We start from the raw sequence: 25,906 nt of genomic DNA, 5'->3' as shown, positions 1-25,906 counted from the left end.
ATATGATAATTGTTGTTTTACCCTTTTATCTGGCAACAAAACTGACACCTTTTTTTACAAGGAGTCATGTTTGCATAGACCACAATACCTGCAATCATAATGCAAACAAAAAACATAACTCTGATAATGTATGCACTGTCCTCGAAGTTGATGGGTCCTCACCCGAGACAGCTTTCCTTAGAGCCTAGTGTTGGACCAGAAGACGCCAAAAGGCGCACAACTCAAAGACAATGCATCATCAGAGTATGAGAGCTCGGGGTAAGCATTTACACCATTGGTACCTCATTTGCCAGTAAAAAAAATAATTGTTTTTTTACCCTTTTATCTGGCAACAAAACTGACACCTTTTTTACAAGGAGTCATGTTTGCATAGACCACAATACCTGCAGCCATAATGCAAACAAAAAACATAACTCTGATAATATATGCACTGTCCTTGAAGTTGATTGGTCCACACCCGAGACAGCTTTCCTTAGAGCCTAGTCTCACATAGGTTGGACCAGATGACGCCAAAAGGCGCACAACTCAAAAACAAGAGTATGAGAGCTCGGGTTAAGCATTTACACCATTGGTACCTCATTTGCCAGTAAAAAATTTGATAATTGTTTTTTTACCCTTCTATCTGGCAACAAAACTGACACCTTTTTCAGGCTGTGATTGCTGCGGTGCGGTCGAGGCTGATGGTGACCACGAGATGACCACGATGCTGGCATTGGGACACTCGTTGGCCACCGAGGGTCACCCCCCCCCCGGTCGTGGGGACTGACGGCGAAGCCTCCCTCGTTGATGCTAACAAATGATAACTCTACTTTGTGGACTTATTAACATCTCCCCTGTACGTTTGTGTAACAAGAAATCTTTTCTAGATTTGAAGCTTTCGTGACTGCAAGGATTCATACTCTTAGGTTTTTTTCGGTAAAGTCACGTAGGTAAAAAATAAAATAAATTTATATTTTTTATCTACGTGACTTTACCGAAAAAAAATCTAAGAGTAATACAAGAAGATGAATCCCTGCAGTCACGAAAGCTTTAAATCGAAAAGTAATACATCTTTTCATTTTACAAATAACGATTTATTAACCGAGTGGTTGTACGCATAAAATAGCTGATGGAGCGTTCATAATGAGAAAAAAAATATTTTGCCTTACAAATTCGTCGTTTGCGTTTGGAAATTCCAGGGTGCCTACTGTCCAAATACATTTCACAATCTGTATTTTGTTTGCGTGGAATCCGAATGTGAAAATGAGGCCGTGGCTGATGGGATGTCTATTTTGGTTGGGGAACAGACATAAGGAGGTGGTGTCTGTTGCTTTACCATGTTTTACAACCATTGTCGAGACACACAAAGTATTTGCACAATTTAGCGATGATTTTATCGTGTAAATCGACCTCGTTACTTTCCTTGAAAATCACTCGCAACATGCCAAGGCGAAGACTGCTACAGCAGAAAGCTTTCCAGGTGAATAAACCACAATCGAGACCCCGATGCCAAACATGTTTCTCACTTAAAAAGGGGCAGATTTATTCCCACATTTCATCTCAACTTGAAAACAACGTGGTGCGAACAACTTTCCACTCAAGCTCGTGAGTGAGACGCTTCAACGTTACGCACTCACTCCCACCACCTCCTCCCTGCCCTCACGCCAAGCGATCTCCGTCCATCTCCACCACTCCTCTTGGCCACTCATCTACAGCCGACTCTCGGTTATCCGCGTTCATGACGGGGAGGACGCCCCGGGGATATAATTCAAAATCGCGGATAATCCAAAAAGTATCAATTTTCCATGGATCTCTATGCCAAAAAAACCCACTACTAAAGATAAAACATTATTTTGAAGTAAAGAAAATGTTATTCTTGGTTCTTTCGGTAAAGTCACGTAGAAGGGAAATAATAAAATAATATAAATATAAAAAATAAAAATTCTCACGACGTTTCAACTGCAACACAAGCAATCGTCATCAGGTGTGAAATTCACAGCAAGAAAATGTTATGATTGCTTGTGTTGCAGTCGAAACGTCGTGATAATTTTTATTGTTTTATATTTATATTATTTTATTATTTCCCTTCTACGTGACTTTACTGAAAGAACCAAGAATATGAATCCCTGCAATCACGAAAGCTTTAAATCAAAAAGAAAATGTTGTTTGTTAATGAACAAAATAATTATTTCAAGTAAATTATCGACTGATCGACGCGCGTGCTCAGTGACGGAATTTTCCTGCTCCCGCACAGATGACTCAGCCCACCAAGTGGACAGCAGCAGAGCCATGCCAACCAACATCAATCAAACTCCGCCCACTGTTGTAAATAACTGCAACTACTGTACTGTAGAGGCGATCACGTGGCTTTCGGATTAACCAGAGCACATATGTGTTCGGTTAGAGCACCGTGTGACTTGTAATGAACCTTTCCAAGAATAACAATGTGTAACAGTTTCGATTTAAAGCTTTCGTGACTGCTGGGATTCATCTTCTTGGTTCTTTCGGTAAAGTCACATATTGTATTTTATTGGTTTATTTTCATTATTTTATTATTTCCCTTCTACGTGACTTTACCGAAAGAACCAAGAAAATGTGTAACAGTGTTTAGATTATTAATTGGGGCTTAAGGGAAAATCCATGAGTTATTAATTTATAAAAAATCTCAGGTGCGCAGTTAATCCTCAAATCGGATAAATTGCACACGGATAACCGAGTCTACTTACCTCCCTGTGCCCCAAGAAAATCATCATCATGCGTCGTTGTGGAGCGTATAACGGGGAACAAGCAGACGGTACAACTCAGTTACACATCTGTCCCTTCACGGAAAAGGTTGTTCAGCACATCCCATCAGCCACACGGCCTTCTCGGCAGCATCGTCGAAAATAGATGGCACCGGCTGTTTAGGGGATAATGTCGATCTACCATCTCGCAATACATCCTCTGCATCCAAGCGGGAATCGATATTTTAATCGGCAACGAGAGGCCGTTACATTCAGCACAATGTCAATAAAAAAAAATCGAATCTTGAATCGTGACCCCGAATATCAATAAATAATTTCACGGGAAGGTGGGAGAATCGTTGCATTGTATAAAAACAAATCGTGGGTTTTCTTAAAAGTAAATGCTACGCTTGGGCCCGGCGAACATACGATAACATTCTACGTAGACGATACAAATGATATGGTACAAATGAAACAAAAAAGTTATATTCTTTACTTGAATCAAGATACCAAACTGTGACAATGCCTGTCAGTCCTGGCCGTGGCGAATGGTGACGGATCTGAATGTGCTGCCTGTGTCGCCCGCACAGCGCCCTCAAACAGCTGCAGCAGCAGCTGCAGCAGCTGCAGCAGCTGCAGCAGCAGCTGCAGCAGCAGTCGCGTGCCGCGCTGGCGTCTCCCATTGCTCCGCTGTGATGCCTCTTCACTTAAACTTCCTACCTCTCGCACCCGAACCCTTGGCAGCCTTGGGCCTGCTGTTCCTCAACCTCTCGTTGCGCGCCTCCGGGGTCCTGAACCTCGCCCCCGCACCTCCCCTGTCCCGAGAAGAGCCCCTCCCTGGACTCCCACCACCACGACCACCATCACTGCCACGACCACTACCACGACCACCACCACGTCCACCACGACCACCACGACCACCACGACCACCACGACCACCATCACTACCACGACCACCACCACGACCACCACCACGACCACCAGCGGGCCGCTGCCCTCTGCCTCTCTCGCCCTGCATGCCACCCCTGCCCCTACGAGCGAGCCCTCGGTCGGCGCTGCCCCCGCGTCCACTCCCAAAGCTCCCACCCCTCTTCCCGCCGCCACCCGTCCCACCCCTCCCCCCGGCGCGGCCCCTCGCGCTTCTGTCGTAACCGCGGTTGGGAGTTCTTTCGTGCGAAGTTTTTCGTCTCTTGGCTGGGAAGAGATCTGTGAGGAGCACGGAGGGATAGCGAGAGAGAGAGAGGAACACTTTAGAAAACGCAGGGCGTGCATCGGGTGCCCACCACTGTGGACGTGCGTGTTGACCTGCGGTGTCTCACGCTCGTCAGAAACCGTGTCGAGCTTTGAAGTTGCGTGTGAAGATGCCGTCTGATATTTTTGGAACACATTCGCACACGTGGGAAGAAACACAAACTTCTCAGGCCAACAGCACGAGGGATTCACAATCAAACAAAGTGAGAGTGCAGAGCCAAAGCGTTGGCGTCTGAATCCTCAACAGGAAGAACGCCAATAGACCACACACAGTTAAACGCCGACTGTGAACGGCGTGGTCCAATAAAACCTGTCGCCGGGTAGGCAGGGTCAGATTAATGTTCTTGTAAGGCCCTAGGCACTTGTGTTAAGTCGGCCTTCAGAGATAATTGTCAACAGTTGTTACTGCAGATGCCCCACATCACGACCACCACCGCTGTCACTCCGCTTGTTTCACGCGGCACTTTGTCCAGCGGCTGGACAGATGTCATTACTGTTGACGCGTTCATTCTTTAGTCTGTGCACTCATTCGATGGAAAGTGTGCTGCGTGCCACAGATAAGCAGATGTCATTTAAAATTATTGAAAAAAACACAAGGTCAGCTTAAAAATGTTAGAAGCAAAAATGTCTTCAACAATTTTTTCCTACGATTATCATATCGCATGACGCAGCTTTAAAAGGATGCCGCGTGGTGAGCGCCAAGTTGCTTTACTTTCGTTTAAGCTTAAAGATTTGCTTGAGTGTTATTTTACAGTCAAGCAAATCGATGCCTCGTTAGCACTGCCAAGTAATTGCAACGAGCAGCCAACAAATGGAGTGGCATAAAGAATGAATGAGTGCGAAAAACACCATTTGAAGAAGTTACTGCTAATTTTGTAATGAAAAAAATCGAGAGATTCATCGTCGTTTTGGAGGAAACCTCCAAAACGTCGTGATTTAATTTAGTTGTTTTCCTTTACTTTATTGTATTGATTGTTTTACCTACGTGACTTTACCGAAAAAACCAAATAGTATTTATCTCCGGTCTTTATTTCTCACACCTTGTGAAAAAAAAACGAATGACATTGACATGACTCTGCCTCTTTGTATATACACCTTTTTTTATCTTCGCTATATAAATATATATTTATTCAAGAAGATATCTTGGTTAAATTTTTTATCACACAAACAACAACAAAATTATTAAATGTTTGTTTGGTAGGCCGTTTAGTTTTCGTAGGCACCAAGCACAGTGCCTCCTGGGCACTCGGGGGGGGGGGGACCCCAGTCAGGCTGAGCCGGTCTGTGCGCCCCGGGCTCAGCGCGTGACCAAGCAACGCGCGCGAAGCCCCTCACATCCCGGGCAGCGCGCAGAGGACGGGCGCCTCCACGCGCGACCACCTCCCGCGGTCCCGCGAGTGCACCCGGCGCGCGTCTTCCCCACCCACCTGCGTCGGGTTCCTCCCCGACCGCTTGCCGGTAGAACTCTGCCTCGTCGTCCTCCTCCTCCTCCACGTCGCCGCCGCCGCCGCCGCCGCCGCCCGGCTTCCCGGACGAGCACGGGTCCTCGGCGTCGCTGTCCGCCTCCTGCACCTGGGACAGCTTGCGCTTCATGCCGGCCAGGCTGCGCAACCTGCAGCAGCGGTGGCAGCAGCAGCAGCGGTGGCAGCAGCAGTGGTAGCAGCAGCAGTGATGACAGCAGCAGTGGCAGCAGCAGTGGCAGCAGCAGCAGTGGTGACAGCAGCAGTGGCAGCAGCAGCAGCAGCGGTAGCAGCAGCAGCAGCAGCAGCAGCAGTGGTGGCAGCAGCAGCAGTGGTAGCAGCAGCAGCAGCAGCGGTGGCAGCAGTAGCAGTAGCAGCAGCGGTAGCAGCAGCAGCAGTGGTGACAGCAGCAGTGGCAGCAGCAGCAGCAGCAGCAGCGGTAGCAGCAGCAGCAGTGGTGGCAGCAGCAGCAGTGGTAGCAGCAGCAGCAGCGGTGGCAGCAGTAGCAGTAGCAGCAGCGGTAGCAGCAGCAGCAGTGGTGGCAGCAGCAGCAGCGGTGGCAGCAGTAGCAGCAGCAGCAGCGGTGGCAGCAGCAGCAGTGGTAGCAGCAGCAGCAGCGGTGGCAGCAGCAGCAGCAGCGGTGGCAGCAGCAGCAGTAGTAGTAGTAACAGCAGCGGTGGCAGCAGCAGCAGCAGTGGTGGCAGCAGCAGCAGTAGTAGTAGCAGCAGCGGTGGCAGCAGCAGCAGCAGCGGCACCATCGTTAGCATTTTGGATGTCACAAGCAGAGTGATTCCCTCTCCGGGCAACATTAAAAGTGGCTCCTTGCTCAAAATGGCACTGGGTGGATGGTGTGTGGTAGGCATGGTGTGTATACAGGGTGTGTGGTAGACATGGAAACACGGCACCAGCACAGGGTGTGTGGTGCATGGTGTGTATACAACGGAGGGTGGAGGAGCGACGCTCACAACAACGAGCGGAGCGCCGGGTGGCTAAAGCACAGCAAGTTGGCACAGTAGGGGGCACAGGTGGTGCATCAGCCAGTCATCTCGGTCATCTCGGTCAGTCGACCCGTGGCACCTGCTGGGTCTGCCCCGTGACCTCCTGCCAGCGGGCGTTCGACACTTCACGTGGCCTCAAGGCGCACATGGCCTGGCACAAGCGTCGTGGTGACGTCACCGCCACTTAGTGGCGAATGGCGGTTGTTGTTGTTGTTGTATACAGCAGTGTGTGGTAGACATGGTGTGTATACAGCGGTGTGTGGTAGACATGGTGTGTATACAGGGTGTGTGGTAGACATGGTGTGTATACAGGGTGTGTGGTAGACATGGTGTGTATACAGGGTGTGTGGTAGACATGGTGTGTATACAGGGTGTGTGGTAGACATGGTGCGTATACAGGGTGTGTGGTAGACATGGTGCGTATACAGGGTGTGTGGTAGACATGGTGCGTATACAGGGTGTGTGGTAGACATGGTGTGTATACAGGGTGTGTGGTAGACATGGTGTGTATACAGGGTGTGTGGTAGACATGGTGCGTATACAGGGTGTGTGGTAGACATGGTGTGTGTACAGGGTGTGTGGTAGACATGGTGCGTATACAGGGTGTGTGGTAGACATGGTGTGTATACAGGGTGTGTGGTAGACATGGTGTGTGTACAGGGTGTGTGGTAGACATGGTGTGTATACAGGGTGTGTGGTAGACATGGTGTGTATACAGGGTGTGTGGTAGATATGGTGTGTGTACAGGGTGTGTGGTAGACATGGTGTGTATACAGGGTGTGTGGTAGACATGGTGTGTGTACAGGGTGTGTGGTAGACATGGTGTGTGTACAGGGTGTGTGGTAGACATGGTGTGTATACAGGGTGTGTGGTAGACATGGTGTGTGTACAGGGTGTGTGGTAGACATGGTGTGTATACAGGGTGTGTGGTAGACATGGTGTGTGTACAGGGTGTGTGGTAGACATGGTGTGTGTACAGGGTGTGTGGTAGACATGGTATGTGTACAGGGTGTGTGGTAGACATGGTGTGTACAGGGGTGCGTGGTTGTGTTTCCCTGTGCTGGAGGTGTATGGTTCTGTGCTTGCTCACCGGTTTTTCTCCCGCTCGTCCACTTTGCGCATCACGTCGTCCTCCTGCCGGCGCCGTCGCTCGTCCTTCAGCAGGAGCTTGGCCTCGCGTCGACGCAGCATCTTCGCGAGCTCATCCTCCGACTTGTGCTCTGCACAGAGACAAATACACACGCGCGCGCGCGCGGGCACACAGATCGTTATCCAGGACCGTGGCTTGGAAGTTCCCGCTTTAAGACAAATTCGGGTTCAAGGGTTCACGTTGGGAGCTCGACAGAGCGAGGAACGAGCGGACGCGTCGCTTATTTGTTTCTTGTTCTCCCAACTCGGCGTGTTCGCCGCAAGCTTGTCGCGATGCACCGCACGACCCCCGGACGGAAACACGGCGCTCCCTCGGACGCGGAGGCACGGGGGCGCGAGTAGCGGCGAGTCGCGTCGCCAATCCGTGGGATGTCGGCACGGCGCGATGGCGTCGCGCTTACCAAACTCGTGGAACAGGACCTTCCCCTCGCACAGGCCCTCCTCGATCTTGATCAGCTGCAGAGTCATTCGGGGACCGATCTGTAGGCAGGAACAAAAAAACAAAGATCCCCCCGTGCGGCCTTAACACACTGTTGAGGAAAGTGCTGTTCGTGAGCAGCAGCTATGAAGGTCGGCACACGAGGGATTGGTCTGAACCAGGACCGGTTCACATAACTGCTGCTGGTGTTGGCCGTGAGCGAGAAATGAACTCTGGTGGCCGGGTTCATAGCGCGGCTTGCTAACCGCGACGCTACCGCTCCCCAACTGGGCAGGCACGCACACACACACACACACGGTCACAACGACAAAAACCGCCATTCACCACTAAGTGGCGATGACGTCACCACGGCGCTCGTGCCATGCTAGGCGCACGTTGAGGCCACATGAAGAGTCGAAAGCCCGCCGGTAAAGTGTGGATCAGGCTCCATCAGCACGTACACAGACACGCACGCACACAGCGCCACACTCTCAACACAGAAGCAAGCCGATAACAACGCACGTAGCGCGTTAGCGCCACCAGTAGGCGGGGACGCAAATAAAAAGTTTGATAAAGTTTGATTGAGTGTGACGAGCGGCGAGAACGGTTTCACCGACGTCGTCGCCAACAACGGCAACCAACGCGAACTAACCCCCAACACACACAGAGTGACCCCCAACACACACAGAGTGACCCCCGGTACACGGAGCGTGGCTGTCGCAGAGTCTCACAAGGAATCACTCCCAGCCCCGAGTGGTTTCCTTGTTTAGAGGGAATGCCGCCAGGCAGCGCGAAGTCAGGAGTGACGTGGCAGCACGGACCGGAGTTATTCTACAGTCCGTCAAGGCCGCACGGGGAATCTTTGAAACTAAACTATTTTTATTTTACCAGGTAAGGGCCCACTGAGCTATTAAGCTCTTTTTCAGAAGCGACCTGGCCACAGGTGATAGCCCAACCAAGTGTCTTATAGCATGGAAATTGAAAGCAGGCAAATACTCTAAAGGCATGATTCTAAATGTGGAGGGGAAAAACCGGGGTTCCCGGAGAAAATTCCACGCGCCCACGGGGAGAGAGACGCACGCAAACTCCACATATACAGCAGACGTCAGGGTCAGGATCGAACCCACGGCCTCCTGTGTACCAGGCGAGATCGTCAACATCTCGCCACCGTGAATGCGCGTGTAGTTGTGTTGGCGCGCGGACGCGGCCGCATCCATCCCCACCTCTGTGAGCCGCACGGCACTCTGCTGGGCGGCCATGTTTCCGCGGCCCGACAGAGACTGGGGCAGCTCGGTGATGTTGTGGTCTCCATCTACCTCCGCCTCACTCTCAGAGAGGTTGCCTCCCCTGCACGCACACACACACACACAAAGATCCCCCGTGTAGCCTTAACAGACTGCTGGGGCAAGTGCTGTTAGCGAGCGCCTACGAAGGCCGGTACGACACGCGAGGGAGGGGGTGTGGCCAGCACCACACCCGGCCAGCCTTTGTCACCCCAGTGCTGATCTTAACACACCACACCAGATACTCATTTAAGGCTGAGTCGACCTCTGGAAGGCCCAGGACCAGTTCAAATGTTCGCCACTGTTTAAGCTCGTGAGTGAGAATTGAATTCGGGTTGCCGTCGGGGAGTGCGCCAGAGGTCGCAACCGGGTACCCGATATCCGTACCCTACCCGATACCCGGCTACCCGTACCCGGCCGGGTACGGGTACGGGTACCCGTTTGCGACCCTGGTGCGGCCGGGTACGGGTAGGCCGTGAGTCACTGGTGAGTAACCGTTTGTCACTCATTTCCCAACATCTCGTCTCTTCTCACAATTCAAGTTCCTAGAATCAACCCACCTGCGCCAGCAACATGGCTTCATCTCAGAGGTCGCAATCAGGTACCCGATACCCGTACCCTACCCGTACCCGGCCGGGTACGGGTAGGGGTACCCGTTTGCGACCCTGGTGTGGCCGGGTACGGGTACGGGTAAGGAATCAAAACCCATTTGCGACCTCTGGAGTGCGCTCACCACTACGCCACTACTCCCCACACGCACACACAACCCACACACGCGCAAGCACGCTCACCCCACAGGCACAGACCTCGAGGTGTGCCCTACTGCCAGGCCGGAGGCAATCGCAACGAGCACGAACCTTAACAAAAGGTCGCTGATGTCTGAAAACCGCGACATGTTGGGGAATCGCTCCTGCAGCAGCTTCTTCACTCCCTTGCTCATGCCAACAGGGACCACCCTCAAGTTGCTGCGCACACACACGCAAAGGCAAAGATCCCCCGTATAGCTTTAACAAACTGTTGGGGCAAGTGCTGTTAGCGAGCAGCACCTCTGAAGGCCGGCACGACCCACGAGGGGGTGGGTAGCCGGCACCACGCCCGGCCGCCTTTGTCTCCCTAGTGGCGATGTTTACACTGTGTGCAATTACTACTATAGGGCCGGTAAATACTAATATTATAGAGCTTACGTACTATTACTGTAGAGCGGGCGGGGGGATGGTGGGGGGGTAGCGGCCCAGCCCCAGCCTGCCAAGTTGCACACCTCGGCCGGCTGGGCAATCTAGGCGAGGCCGGGGGCTCTGCACGGGGCTAGGCCTCACCACTACACTCTGTGAAGTGAGTACTATTATAGAGTCAATATATACTATTATAGAGTCGGTATATACGACTATAGAGTCAATATATACTATTATAGAGTCGGTATATACGACTATAGAGTGGGTAGATATTACTGTACAGTTTGTAGGTACTGCTACTGTACAGCGGGCTGTGGGGGGGGGTATAGCAACCCAGCGTTGTGTGTGTGTGTGTCTGTGTGTGGGTGTCTGTGTGTGTGTGGGTGTCTGTGTGTGTGTGTGTCTGTGTGTGTGTGGGTGTCTGTGTGTGGGTGTCTGTGTGTGGGTGTCTGTGTGTGGGTGTCTGTGTGTGGGTGTCTGTGTGTGGGTGTCTGTGTGTGGGTGTCTGTGTGTGGGTGTCTGTGTGTGGGTGTCTGTGTGTGGGTGTCGGAGAGCCGTGAGACGCTGCAAGGATGGGTGGTGGTCGCGGGTTGCTGAGGAGATGGAGTCTGCCTCAGTAGCCCGCGATCACAAATCACTATTTAACTCCATCAAAAAAGTAACCTGCAGCGCCACACCTATTACCATCATTAGAGGAAAAAACGGTGATCCAATCTCCGACCCCCAGGAACAGGTTTGCAGATTTGCTGAGCATTTCTGTGAGGTCCTGGGGGAGGGAAAATCTCTCAGCCAGGAAAACATCATGGCACAAAGTGGGGATAACCCTGCTAAGGCTGCGGTGCCTCAAATATTGGAAGAGGTCACCCCCTGTGAGTGGCTGGCTGAGGTTCCAGCTGTTGAGGAAGTACTGAGGGCGATCCGGAGTCTGAGACCAGGGAAGGCACCGGGCAGAGATGATCTCCCAGGCGAAATGCTGAGGGAGGGTGGCGTTTGTGCACAGACTGCTCTATATGACATCATAACAACAGTCTGGACCACTGGACGGGTTCCGCAGGACTGGAAGGATGCCCTGGTGGTCCCCCTCTTTAAGAAGGGGGACCATACCGACTGTAACAACTACAGGGGCATCTCACTCCTCAGTGTGCCGGGTAAGGTCCTGGCAAGGATTATTCAACATCGCCTTGCTAGGCATGCTGAGGAGAGGCTTGCGGAGCCCCAATGCGGTTTCAGGAAAGGGCGGTCCTGCACAGATGCCATATTTTCTGTCCGTCTGCTACAGCAGAGGTGTAGGGAATTCCAAAAAGACCTACATCTCTGCTTTATTGACCTGGTCAAGGCCTATGATACCATCAGTAGGACTGGGCTTTGGGTTGTTCTTCGTGCTTTCGGAGTCCCTGACCCTCTGCTCACGATCATTAAGGACCTTCATGATGGTGAGCGGGCCCGGGTAAAACTACGTGGCCGGGAGTCGGAGCCTTTCCCTGTACACCTTGGGGTGCGACAGGGATGTCCTCTGGCTCCCACATTATTTAACATCTATTTCGACTGCGTAGTTTGTGAAGCCTTCAATAGCTGTACCGGGGGAATTACCATTTGGTACAGATATAATGGGAGGCTGATCGACGCCCGGGTGCGATCAAGGGATGGCTCCCTATTGGTCAACCACGTTATGTATGCCGATGATTTGGTAATAGCTGCTCATTCAGAAGAGGAGTTGGAGACGCTGCTGCTGAGACTGGAGTGTGCCACTAAGAGGTGGGGCCTTACCATCAGCCCCACCAAAACTAAGCACCTGCCTGGGTATTTTGTACCATCGGGCACTCCACCCCCACAACTCCCAATCGGTGATGGGGCAGTTGTGGAGAGAGTAGAGAGTTTCCCATACCTGGGCAGTGTGCTCATGACCGGCTCCAGTTTATCAGCAGAGGTCTCACTCCGAATCAGTCGAGCGGCAATATCTTTTCATCGGTTGCGTAACGCTGTGTGGAAGCTACCTGGTCTGTCGCTCCGCACGAAGCTTCAGGTCTTCTCGGCCACGGTCATTCCCTCCCTTCTCTACGCTTGCGAAACGTGGACCCCCCTAGTGGAGCATCTTCGCCGGTTGGAAACATTTAGGCTGGCCTGCCTACGATCCATCCTGGGTTTAACCAGGCTGGATTGTGTGAGGAGCTCACAAGTCCTTGAAAGATCTGGGCAAAGTCCCATCAGTGAGCTCCTCCGGCAGGCAAGGCTGCGTTGGCTGGGTCATGTAGCCCGCATGCCCAGCCACCGCATGCCTAAACAGCTTCTGTTCGGCCGGATCGAGGGGGCTAAACGGGCGCGGCACGGGCTAGAGAAGAGATGGAGTGATGTGGTACAGGAGGACGTGGAGCTGAGTGGACTTGCCGATGACTGGTACCAGCGGTGTCAAGATCGGCCTCAGTGGAGGAGGCTCGTGAAGGACGCTACTGGGCAGTTGGAGGCAGTCGCCCTCCAACAACAACGGAGGGCGGAGGAGCGACGCTCACAACAACGAGCGGAGCGCCGGGTGGCTAAAGCACAGCAAGTTGGCACAGTAGGGGGCACAGGTGGTGCATCAGCCAGTCATCTCAGTCATCTCGGTCATCTCGGTCAGTCGACCCGTGGCACCTGGGTCTGCCCCGTGACCTCCTGCCAGCGGGCGTTCGACACTTCACGTGGCCTCAAGGTGCACATGGCCTGGCACAAGCGTCGTGGTGACGTCACCGCCACTTAGTGGCGAATGGCGGTTGTTGTTGTTGTTGTTGTCTGTGTGTGTCTGTGTGTGTGTGTCTGTGTGTGTGTGTCTGTGTGTGTGTGTCTGTGTGTGTGTGTCTGTGTGTGTGTGTCTGTGTGTGTGTGTCTGTGTGTGTGTGTCTGTGTGTGTGTGTCTGTGTGTGGGTGTCTGTGTGTGGGTGTCTGTGTGTGGGTGTCTGTGTGTGGGTGTCTGTGTGTGGGTGTCTGTGTGTGGGTGTCTGTGTGTGGGTGTCTGTGTGTGGGTGTCTGTGTGTGGGTGTCTGTGTGTGGGTGTCTGTGTGTGGGTGTCTGTGTGTGTGTGTCTGTGTGTGGGTGTCTGTGTGTGGGTGTCTGTGTGTGGGTGTCTGGGTGTCTGTGTGTGTGTGTCTGTGTGTGTGTGTCTGTGTGTGGGTGTCTGTGTGTGGGTGTCTGTGTGTGGGTGTCTGTCTGTGTGTGTGTGTCTGTGTGTGGGTGTCTGTGTGTACGCATCCGTGTGTCTGCGATGGGGAGCGGTAGTGTAACGGTCAGCGCTACGCTGCGCTACGAACCCGAGGACACGAGTTCGATTCCCGCTCACGGCCAAAACCAGTGACGATTATCTGAACCGGTCCTGGGCCTCCCCTAGGACGATGTGTAACCATTGCTACTAGGGAGACAAAGACGACCGGGCGTGGTGCTCGTGTGCAAGTATTCATGTTGAATTTCTTTCGCATTTCTTATGTAGCCAACCGTGCTAATTGGAGGAGCCTTCATAGGTGCTCGCGAATAGCACTTGCCCCAACAGTCTGTTAAGGCTATACAGGGGATCTTAGTCTTTGTTGTGTATGCGCGTGTGCGTGCGTGCGTGCGTGCAGGAGTCTCTTACTAGTGGCGGAAGTCCATGAGCTTGGTGTCAGGGTCGTAGTGAAACAGGACGCAGCGCTTGATCGTGTTCAGCCGGACCTGCCAAAGCACCGAGAACGAGTGACCAATCGGCACGAGCGATCGGACCCCACGGGATCTGCTCATCCTCGTGAGCAGCAGCACGGAACGGCGTGCCACGACTCCCACCATCTCGCAGCACAGAATCCCAGTCTCTCTGCTCGTCCACAAGGAGGACGGGAAGGCGGACAGAACCGGCGCTAACCACGGCCCGAGCTCTGTGGTCCGACATTGCGAGATTTTGGTCGACTCCACGAACGACCGTCTATCACGTGCGGGCCAACACGGGGGGAACCCCTCGGAGGAAACCCCACGCGTACCAAGAGAGGCCCACACCCAATCCCCAAATAGAAGGAACCCAGACGGAGCCCCACTTGCTGCAACGCAAGTCCCTGGCAAGCCAGGAAGTGGTGCCCTCACAGTGTGTGTGTATATGTGTGTATATGTATTTATGTGTGTGTGTGTGTATTTATGTATTTATATGTGTGTATTTATGTGTGTGTGTGTATCTTTGTATTTATGTATGTGTGTATTTATGTGTGTGTTTGTGCACAGACTGCCCTACATGACATCATAACAACAGTCTGGACCACTGGAAGGGTTCCGCAGGACTGGAAGGATGCCCTGGTGGTCCCCCTCTTTAAGAAGGGGGACCGTACCGACTGTAACAACTACAGGGGCATCTCACTCCTCAGTGTGCCGGGTAAGGTCCTGGCAAGGATTATTCAAAATCGCCTTGCTAGGCACGCTGAGGAGAGGCTTGCGGAGCCCCAATGCGGTTTCAGGAAAGGGCGGTCCTGCACAGATGCCATATTTTCTGTCCGTCTGCTACAGCAGAGGTGTAGGGAATTCCAAAAAGACCTACATCTCTGCTTTATTGACCTGGTCAAGGCCTATGATACCATCAGTAGGACTGGGCTCTGGGTTGTTCTTCGTGCTTTCGGAGTCCCTGACCCTCTGCTCACGATCATTAAGGACCTTCATGATGGTGAGCGGGCCCGGGTAAAACTACGTGGCCGGGAGTCGGAGCCTTTCCCTGTACACCTTGGGGTGCGACAGGGATGTCCTCTGGCTCCCACATTATTTAACATCTATTTCGACTGCGTAGTTCGTGAAGCCTTCAATAGCTGTACCGGGGGAATTTCCATTTGTACAGATATAATGGGAGGCTGATCGACGCCCGGGTGCGATCAAGGGATGGCTCCCTATTGGTCAACCACGTTATGTATGCCGATGATTTGGTAATAGCTGCTCATTCAGACGAGGAGTTGGAGACGCTGCTGCTGAGACTGGAGCGTGCCACTAAGAGGTGGGGCCTTACCATCAGCCCCACCAAATCTAAGCACCTGCCTGGGTATTTTGTACCATCGGGCACTCCACCCCCACAACTCCCAATTGGTGATGGGGCAGTTGTGGAGAGAGTGGAGAGTTTCCCATACCTGGGCAGTGTGCTTATGACCGGCTCCAGTTTATCAGCAGAGGTCTCACTCCGAATCAGTCGAGCGGCAATATCTTTTCATCGATTGCGTAACGCTGTGTGGAAGCTACCTGGTCTGTCGCTCCGCACGAAGCTTCAGGTCTTCTCGGCCACGGTCATTCCCTCCCTTCTCTACGCTTGCGAAACGTGGACCCCCCTAGTGGAGCATCTTCGCCGGTTGGAAACATTTAGGCTGGCCTGCCTACGATCCATCCTGGGTTTAACCAGGCTGGATTGTGTGAGGAGCTCACAAGTCCTTGAAAGATCTGGGCAAAGTCCCATCAGTGAGCTCCTCCGGCAGGCAAGGCTGCGTTGGCTGGGTCATGTAGCCCGCATGCCCAGCCACCGCATGCCTAAACAGCTTTTGTTCGGCCGGATCGAGGGGGCTAAACGGGCACGGCACGGGCTAGAGAAGAGATGGAGTGATGTGGTACAGGAGGATGTGGAGCTGAGTGGACTTGCCGATGACTGGTACCAGCGGTGTCAAGATCGGCCTCAGTGGAGGAGGCTCGTGAAGGACGCTACTGGGCAGTTGGAGGCAGTCGCCCTCCAACAACAACGGAGGGCGGAGGAGCGACGCTCACAACAACGAGCGCCGGGTGGCTAAAGCACAGCAAGTTGGTACAGTAGGGGGCACAGGTGGTGCATCAGCCAGTCATCTCGGTCATCTCGGTCAGTCGACCCGTGGCACCTGGGTCTGCCCCGTGACCTCCTGCCAGCGGGCGTTCGACACTTCACGTGGCCTCAAGGTGCACATGGCCTGGCACAAGCGTCGTGGTGACGTCACCGCCACTTAGTGGCGAATGGCGGTTGTTGTTGTGTTGTATATTTGTATTTATGTGTGTGTATGTTAACTTCTTCCACAGCCAGCCGTGCCAATCGGAGGTGCGGGGGAAGGACAACACGCTTTAACAAAAAAGCACGAGTGTTTAATTGAGATTTTTTAAATGCATCGCTCCGGTGACTTCCTAATATCAGAAGGAAGAGACCCAGACACCCATGGAGATCAAGAGACTCGTATAGAGGCATAGAGACCTATCGAGACCCATACTCTTATGCGTGTGTGTGTTGAGTTTCTTTTGCGCTGTACGTAGCCAAACACACTAATCAGAGGTGCAGAGAAAAACAAAAGACTAATCCATTTTTATCTTAGCAGGTAAGGGCCACTGACCTGGCCACGAAGTGGTTCATCAAGTTGAATTTGATAACAGCCAAATATTCTAAACGCACGTTTCTAAATGTGAAGGCAAAAACCGGAGGACCCGGAAAAAAATCCACATGGCCACAGAGAGAGAGACGTGCAAACTCCACATATACAGCAGGCGTCAAGGTCCGGATCGAACCCACGACCTCCTGCATACCAGGCGAGGTAGTTAACATCTCGCCACCGCGGCGTCAGCGCGTGGCGGCGGCTGACGCACCTTGTGCACGTTGATGCTGGGGAACATGTTCTGCAGCATGGCGCCGGTGAGCTTGAGGTGCGTGTGCTCGCGCGACAGGTTGTTGCACACGAGCAGCGGCGGCGTCGTGAACTGCTCCTCGTGCATGCGGTGCCTCTTGATGGACGACACCACGTCCCTGTGCAGGCAGTACTGCGCACACACACACACACCGCCACACACACACACACCGCCACACACACACCGTCACACACACACACACCGTTACTACCGCTAAGACGTCGGGTATCTTCGCGACAAGCATCTCTGTAGGACGCCGCGATGGGGGAGGGGTCGAGACGGCAGAGGTCGCAACCGGGTACCCGATACCCGTACCCTACCCGATACCCGGCTACCCGAACCCGGCCGGGTACGGGTACGGGTACCCATTTGCGACCCTGGTGCGGCCGGGTACGGGTAGGCCGTGAGTCACTGGTGAGTAACCGTTTGTCACTCATTTCGGGTAGGGTACGGGTAGGGAACGGGTACCCGTACCCGGCCGGGTACGGGTACGGGTACCCATTTGCGACCCTGGTGCGGCTGGGTACGGGTAAGCAATCAAAACCCGTTTGCGACCTCTGCGAGACGGACACCACATTCACCACATTCACGGCATTCACCACATTCACCACATTCACCGTAGCCGACACGACGCGGGGCGCTCGCTGCACACGGAGAACCGTGATGCGGCCTGCTCGGTGGCGATTGGTCGGAAGGTTTTTGAATGCGGGAGAAGGCGGGGAGATTTGAACGAGGCAAGGGGTCCCGTGGAGGCGGTTAGAAGGGAAGCAGAGGGATTGGTTTGAAGGAAGGGAATGGGGCGGAGACGTGAGAGGGGGGAAAAGGATAAAAGGGGAGTGGCGCTCGGGGTGAGGGAAGGCACGGGACCGCTGGTGGCTGGTGGTGGGCACTGGACGTGGTTGTTGAGGGCAACGACAATCGATCGGCGTGTGGAGGGGGTTCACAGGCAGGAAAATAAATAATGGCCACTGCAATCCTCGTGTGGTGACCAAGTCCTTGCGGGGCAGTGGACAGCACGGCTGGGTTCACATGCCCTGGCTGTGTGTCATTGTGTGTGTTTGTTACGCGTGCCTCAACAGACACCCTGGGAAACGAAACGTTCCATCAAGAGATATTCGAGGTGAAATATTTCAAATGTTTACACTGTGCGAGGAAATTGTAATTTTCGGGATAAACGCAACATTGCCTTCAAGTGAGTGAATACTGTACGAGTGTTAACGATGACTCATGGGAGCATACAGAGAGCCAAGCAATTGAACCACGATGTTCATCTCAACTACGTCGTAAACAGCCCGGTCACAGACACGGACACAGACGATAGCGACTGACCGAGGAGACACCGGTGGCATGGTGCGGTCATCCCGTCACCACGGACGAGACGTGGCCTCTGGGTAGCACATTCACCGCACGCTGCACAGGTTCATGGTTCGATTCCAAGTGGCCGTCCTGGTTGCTGGCGCGGATTTTTCTCCGGGTCCTCCGGTTGTTCCCTCCACATTTAGAATCACCGCTAAACACGTTTAGAGTATTTGACTGCTGCTATAACTCTCCACGTGACGAGAAACCACTTTGTCGAGCTATCATTTGTGGCCGGGTCACCTCTGAAAAAGAGCTACATAGCTCAATGAGCTTTAACTGGTAAAATAAAAATGTGTTGGTTTTAGTACTGCTACGGGTGTAGCCACCTGGCAGTGTTGCACAAGATAGGATTACATTTTTGCTTGACCCTGTTGTGGGTGTTGTACATTTTTTTAAATATCGATTACCATTTTGCGGTAAAATATAAAACGACTGCTCACCTCATTCACTTTGAAGGTTATTGTCGGTCCGTTGGGAATGCGCGCGAGTTTCTGTGGGATAGAAAAGAACCACGCACTCCATGCATCATGGTCGTCGCTCACTTAATGAGGGTGCGCAACACACGACGGGTAACCATCAACACGTGGCGAGAAGATACGAGAGAAGCAAGATACGGTGGGACAAGACAATGGAGGGATTTGTAGACAAGAGTGAGATATTTAAAAGGACAGAGATAGTGGACAGCGAGCCAGTGGAGTTGGGAAAGTAAAGCAGCAGTGTGGGGGGGGGGGGGGAGGTTTTAAATCCGGCAGAGCAATGTCGTGTCGGTGGAGAGAGTGAGAGGAGGGGAGGGATGTTATGATTGCTGAACAGGTGAGATCAGAGAGTCTGGGTAGTGTCAGAGGGAGTAGTTGAAGGTGGCACCGAGGTTGTGAGCAGAAGATTCGAGAGGAGTGAGGGAGAAGGGATGGGGGAGAGAGATGGGTGAATTCGTGTTCTCATGATATCTTCTCGAAAGGAATTCATATTTGAGAATTTACCAAAATAGGGCAATAGTGAACACACCGGTTGAACGCCCCTTTCCAGAACAGAAACAGCACGGGAGCAGTAAGTCATCCACTCACCAGGTTGATGCCGTCCAAAGTTTTGGAGAAAATCATGAAATGCGTGATGCCCAAGGGTCCGGACACGGTCACAAAATCTTTGAGGACGTTCTTGCGGCCAACCTGCACACCCAGAGGGATGGAGAACCGCACGAGGCGACGCAGTTCCACAAGCGATGATCTGCCATGCACAATCACGATCGGGCTTTGAGCTGCAGAAGAGATTTGATTTTGTGATTATGAACCTTAAATTTCGACTTAAAGCTTTCGTGACTGCAGGGATTCATCTTCTTGGTTCTTTCGGTAAAGTCACGCAGAAGGGAAATAATAAAATAATAAAAATAAAACATAATACAATAATTCTCACGACGTTTCGGCCACAACGCAAGCAGCCATCCTAAGGTGAAGACCAGGTCTGTCGGGGAGACAGCGTGGTGGTGTTTCAGTCAGACGCTGTCTCCCCGACAGACCTGGTCTTCACCTGAGGACGGCTGCTAGCGTTGTGGCCGAAACGTCGTGAGAATTATTTTATTATGTTTTATTTTTATTATTTTATTATTTCCCTTCTACGTGACTTTACCGAAAGAACCAAGAAGATTATGAACCTTACTAGCAAAGCCTACCCGGGCCTCAGTGCTTAATGAAGAGGGTCCTACCAAGAGTTCTCAGTCGAGCGTGACATTAGTACATGTAATCACAATTAATTAAATTACAGATACTGTAATTGTTGATGATTGGTGTGTGTCGAGAGTGTGTGTAGCGAGTGTGTGTAGAGTGTGTGTAGAAAGTGTGTGTGTAGAGTGTGTGTGTACAGAGTGTTCAGAGTATGTGTTTGTGTAGTGTGTGTAGAGTGTGTGTAGAAAGTGTGTGCAGCAAGTGTGTGTGTCGAGAGTGGGTGCAGAGAGTGTGTGTGGAGAGTGTGTGTGTACAAAGAGTGTGTTCAGAGTATGTGTGTAGAGTGTGTGTGTAGCGAGTGTGTGTGTGTAGCGAGTGTGTGTGTGTAGCGAGTGTGTGTGTGTGGAGCGAGTGTGTGTGTGTGTGGAGCAGGTGTGTGTGTGTGTAGCGAGTGTGTGTGTGGAGCAAGTGTGTGTGTGTGTGTAGCGAGTCGTGGCGGCCGTGCTGCGTGCGAACCTTGAGGCTGCTGGCGGTGTAGGGCTGCATGACGCGCCGCGTGTCGGTCACGAGCTGCGTGAGCGTGCGCGACGGGGTACCGCGCGAGAACACCAGGGTGTGCGGGACCCCCGAGAAGGCGTCCTGCGCCGCCTGCTCCGCCAGCGACGCCGCCTTGCGCTGGTTGCGCGTCTGCAGCCCCAGAGAAACGACAGCCCCCCCCACGTGATCGCTCGCACGCGGACAACTGCAGTTGCGCCGCACGTGCGGGGTCACCGGGTTCAATGAACACCGCTTTGGTGACCGCTGTGGAGCTCTGCCGGGTTCCTCGTAAAAACCTCGTCGAGCATCACCCCCCCCCCGCCCCCCATCAGAGGTCGCAAACGGGTTTTCATTCCTTACCCGTACCCGGCCGCACCAGGGTCGCAAACGGGTACCCGTACCCGGCCGGGTACGGATAGCCGGGTATCGGGTAGGGTACGGGTATCGGGTACCCGGTTGCGACCTCTGCCCCCCATCCACTGCTCCGCACGACTTGGATCTGTCAAGAAAACTGTGGCGGCTCCGTGGAGCCGCGAGAGACCAGCGACGGCTCGCCGTGCACACGTGGGGTCGTTACAGCCGACCCCGCAGTGTGACTGCGGCCACCTGAACCAAGCCACGCGCCGTACCATATCACCAACGGCTGGATTTCGACACCGGCGGACTGGACAGAGTTAGTCGCGCTACTGCATGGCTCACAGGCTTAAACCTGGATGTATAATTCAAGCGTAAGGTACTTGCACTACCGTGAAAAAAAGACTGGGGTTAACCTCGTACCAAATAGGCAACTTCAACTGTCTCGTGCGGTTGGGGTCGCACTTGCAGTCGAGGCGACGTGCCACGTGTCTCAATGGGTTTATTTTGTCTCCTGGTTGAACGATATCGACACGGCGGCGCTCTCTGCCGACCTTCAACATTGCACAGCCACGTCTACCGCTGTGCAATGCAGTGGCCACATCTCCACAAACCCATCGGCCCGCACCTGATAAATGAAATGTTTCCCCCCTATTCATCCTCAAACGAATGCAAAGGATAAAACTCTATGCGGGTGATTCTGTCTTTGACCCTAAAACATCAATTCGAGCAAAGAGCCGAGCCAAAAACAAACACGTGCACCCAAATCACCAAGCCCTGGCTCGACTGCTACAACCATTGCCCCTTTCCAAAGTTGTATGTATGATATGTGTATGTTGAACTTCTTTAGCACCGTACGTAGCCAACCGTGCTAATCGGAGGTGCGGAGTGCCGATACTAATCACGCGGCCGTTCCACCCATTGTCAAGCCTAACACTGGTACCAAAGTGTTCCGCTTTGCTGGAACACACAGTCCTGCGGAGGGAGCTGGTAGGAACGTTGGGTTGCTCGGTCAATGGCCAGGGTCAACGGCGGCGTGGTGTATTCCGCAAATATGCCCGACTGTGAGGGCGGGCACAAGCCGGCGTGAGTAGGTTAAACGTTGAGTTTTATAAGGGCACCACGGGGTGACCAGCCCCTCCCCACCCCCCACCCTCCACCCAGCCCCTCCCTCCCCACCCAGCCCCTCCCTGCACGACGGACGGACACAATAATCCCCTGTGGGCTGGTGGAACCAGTGGGTTCCTACCAGTAAAACAAACACGTGCCCAGTCGTTAGACCGGTATGTGTTGGACAGTACGCGCACAGCATACACACAATTCGAGTTACGACGTTTCGCAAAGCGATTACGACCAGCATCATCAGGCGACAGTCAGAATGCAACGCTGCGCAAAGAAGCATAGGCACAAAGAAAACCTCCCCAAAACCCTGTGATCACTTCAGAGAGAGATAAGAGAGACGCCGAGAGGGACGCGTGGCTTTGAGAAGGGACCGGCGAGTTGCTGCTGCTGCTGCTGCTTGCTGCGTTCTGTGGAGAGAGGCCTCAAGACACGACACGTGGCTGGAAAGGAAGCCGGCATCTCGCTGCGCGTGTCTCTACATATATACGTCTCTGTATGCACGCCGGCGTATGTCCGCGTGCTTCTGTATTTCTCCGTGCATGTGTGTACCTCTCTGTATCACTGTGCGCATATGTATGCGTGGGTATCTGCGTGAATCCCTGTACGTACACGTGTGTGTCTGTCCCGGGGCAACACGTGTATCTAAGCGAGTACGTCTCCGTCTCTCGATCTCTTGTATTTCAGCACGTGTCTGTATACAGCTCTCTGTATATCTCGCTGCGTCTCTGGGTGTATCTCACTTTATACTGTCTGTGCCAGTGAATATACCTTCGTGTCTTTCTCTGTGAATCTCTCCGATTATATCTGTATAGTCTTGTGTATAACTCTGTATGTATCTCACGTTCTCCCTGTATCTCTCTCTCTGTACTGTTTCTATGTAAATCTCTGTCTACCTCTCACCTCTGTGTATCTCTTTGTGTATCTCTGTCTCTGTATCTCTCTCATTTTCTTTGTATCTATGTGTATCTAGCTCTCTCGCCTTCTTTTCTGTCTCTCTGTATCTCTACCTCTCTATCTCTGCCTCTCTATATCTCTCGCTCTGTATCTCTCTGTCTCTCTCTCTCTGTCTATCACTCTGTCTCTACCTCTATGTCTATCACTCTGTCTCTACCTCTGTGTCTATCTCTGTCCCCTCTATCTGTCGATCTATATCTCTGTCTCTCTCTATGTCGGTCTCTCTATATCTGTGTCTCTGTCTATCTATCTCTCCGTGTCTGTCTGTCTATCTCTGTGTCTCTGTGTGAGTGTGCCTCACCTTTCCCATGCTTCTCTCTCCGTGTCTATCTATGTATCTGTATCTCTGTGTCTAGCTCTCTGTGTATCTCTGTGTCTATCTATCTGTGTCTCTGTGTGAGTGAGTGCCTCACCTTCCTCCCCATGCGTCTATCTCTCTGTATCTGTGTCTATCTATCTGTATCTCTCTCTATCTGTGCCTCACCTTCTCCCCCATGCTTCTCTATATCTCTCTGTATCTCCGTGTCTCTCTCTCTGTATCTCTGCGTGTATCTCTGTATCTCTCTCTATCTGTGCCTCACCTTTTTCCCCATGCTTCTCTCTCTCTCTGTGTGTCTCTCTCTCTGTATCTCTGTGTGTGTCTGTGTCTCTGTGCCTCACCTTCTTCCCCATGTTGCTGCTGCTGTAGCTTCTGTAGCTGCTACTGTAGCTGCTGTAGTTGTAGCTGCTGCTGCTTCTCGTCGTCTGCTCTCCGTTCCCACGTGCGCGGCGAGGCCCCAGGAGCCACTTCCGGTTCCTCGCAGGGCGGAATTCCGCCGCGCACCAACAAAAACCGACGAACAACAAAAAGGTTCCGGGTGGATTTTGTTCCCCCCCCCCCCGCCGCCTTCAACCTCTCGGGCTCCCCCTCGTGGTGGTTGAGGGGGGTTTGAGGAGACGCGATGGGGGGGGGGTGTGGGCGGGGCTCGATGTAGCTGCGCGATGCTGAGATGACTCCGACGACGCCACCGACTTGAGTGGGAAATCAGCAGCAGGAGCAGGAGCGTGTCCCAGCCCTTGCCACCCGCTCACAGACACCGAACGCCCCAGGGAATGGATGATGGATTCACACTCTTTGGTTTTTTCGGTAAAGTCATCTCGGTAAAAATTTAAATAACTAAATTTAATTTTGTTTTTTCATTTATTTTATTCAATTTTTTTTACCGACGTGACTTTACCGAAAAAAACCAAAGAGTGTGAATCCTTGCAGTCACGAAAGCTTCAAAGCTAGAATTGATGGATTATTGTTTTTAAATCCTTTATATTAAGTTCGCTTGCTTGCTTAGGACCGTGCAAATCTTTCGGTAGTTTTTTAACCCACTTCCCGTGATCCAATCGAGCTGACATTTTGCACACACACTCGTTGTGTGTGACAATGCATTTTCGTGAAAAAAAAATTCCAAAATTTTACAGTTTAGGGATTTTTTTTAAAAATATTTAATTACCAATTGGTTAATGCTGCCAGACAATCATCTGACCCATAGGTGGCAGCCATCTCAAGCCAGAGGACGAGAGGACTCTAGCCGCCCCGATGCCACGCATATAAAGGATTTAGAGTGAAAAACTTTGTTTTTACGGGTTTACTTGTTTTATGTACTCGACACAGGAGGGACTTGGGCTGTATCGAGAATCGGCATCTTTATGTCGACTGCAGTAGCAGCAGGAGGAGCAATCCGAAGAGCTATGAAGCGCTTTTCATTTTCACGGATGTCCAGTATGGGCACGTGGTCAGCGAGTTACAGCAGCAGACAACAACAATAACGATAGGAGTACAAAATAGAGATAAGGGGCCGTCCATAAATGACGTCACGCGATTTTTGACAATTTTTGACCCCCCCCTCGTCTCAAAAAATGAGACCCCCCTTAAATATGACGTCACAAAGCTCTGCCCCCCCCCAAAACCACATTTCCATTTTGAAAATAAAACATGCTTCAAATCGCTTTAAACTATTGTCATTGTAGTGCGTATTTAATGTGGCGCTGCACTATGATGTTGTAGGAGTGTTGTTATAACAATTAGTGTTGTTATAACAATTCTATGTTAATATTCTTGGTTCTTTCGGTAAAGTCACGTAGAAGGGAAGTAATAAAATAATAAAAATAAAACAATACAATTCTCACAACGTTTCGATTGCAACACAAGCAATAATCATCAGATGATCATCATCGAATGATTGCTTGTGTTGCAATCGAAACGTCGTGAGAATTTAATTGTTTTATTTTTATTATTTCCCTTCTACGTGACTTAACCGAAAGAACCAAGAATATGAATCCCTGCAGTCACGAAAGCTTTAAATCTAAATTCTATATTTATTTAAAGTTGAGAATTTTAATGTGACGTCACATTTATCAACCCTCCAACGTCGTCACACATCGTCACAAATGTCTGACCCCCCCAGATACGTGACGTCATGTATGGACGGCCCCCTACCTGTCAACCCCTTATCAGTGCCCTACCTGGCAACCCCTTATGGATCTCTGTGGGTCTCTACGAGTCCCTTCTGCTATGAAGAAGTAACTGGGGCTATGCATTTTCAAATATAATTTAAAAACTCACGCTTTCTGTTAAGTTTGCTGTCCTTCCCACGCACCGCCAATTAGTACGATTGGCTACGTACGGTGCGAAAGAAGTTCAACAAACATCGGTGACATGGCTCGCAGAAGCAATGTTTATGAATGTAACCTTTGACCCGTGGCAGCTTTGACATTCGCCAGCTGCTGGAGGCTTTTCTCCCCGTGGACCCGCTCCGTCTCCGCTCGCTGTTTATTGCTAAACTTCGGCGTCCATCCGTGTGCTGTCATTGTGTTGCGTGTATGAGCAGCAGCGCCGAGTTCAGGAGTTGGGTGCCGATGTCTGGC

The 25,906-nt window shown here is 52.1% G+C and overlaps 1 protein-coding gene across 1 annotated transcript; it reads right to left on the bottom strand.

Annotated features, from left to right (window-relative positions):
• Nucleotides 1–1,486: 1,486 nt before the first annotated feature.
• On the bottom strand, nucleotides 1,487–23,812 carry PPAN (peter pan homolog). Its single transcript, XM_078862694.1, has 12 exons — nucleotides 23,669–23,812; nucleotides 20,558–20,728; nucleotides 19,448–19,549; nucleotides 18,824–18,874; nucleotides 16,986–17,156; nucleotides 14,032–14,108; nucleotides 10,119–10,226; nucleotides 9,202–9,325; nucleotides 7,962–8,040; nucleotides 7,502–7,631; nucleotides 5,381–5,565; nucleotides 1,487–3,908 (listed from the first exon to the last, which is right to left on the bottom strand). The coding sequence occupies exons 1-12, from the start codon at nucleotides 23,678–23,680 to the stop codon at nucleotides 3,406–3,408; spliced, it is 1,713 nt and encodes a 570-aa protein (XP_078718820.1). The 5' UTR covers nucleotides 23,681–23,812; the 3' UTR covers nucleotides 1,487–3,405.
• Between the last annotated feature and the right edge of the window lie 2,094 nt (nucleotides 23,813–25,906).

This window comes from Lampetra fluviatilis, chromosome 14, assembly GCF_964198595.1.
Source record: "Lampetra fluviatilis chromosome 14, kcLamFluv1.1, whole genome shotgun sequence".
In the NCBI taxonomy this organism is placed as follows: Eukaryota; Metazoa; Chordata; class Hyperoartia; order Petromyzontiformes; family Petromyzontidae; genus Lampetra; species Lampetra fluviatilis.
This window is presented reverse-complemented; position numbering and strand designations above follow the sequence as displayed.

Excerpts from the sequence above, each read along its gene's own strand:
- PPAN (XM_078862694.1), bottom strand. Across the intron at positions 18,875-19,447 it reads CTTTGGACGGCATCAACCTG|AAACTCGCGCGCATTCCCAA; the intron begins GTGAGTGGATGA and ends TCTATCCCACAG. Across the intron at positions 10,227-14,031 it reads CTCATGGACTTCCGCCACTA|CAACTTGAGGGTGGTCCCTG; the intron begins GTAAGAGACTCC and ends GTGTGTGCGCAG.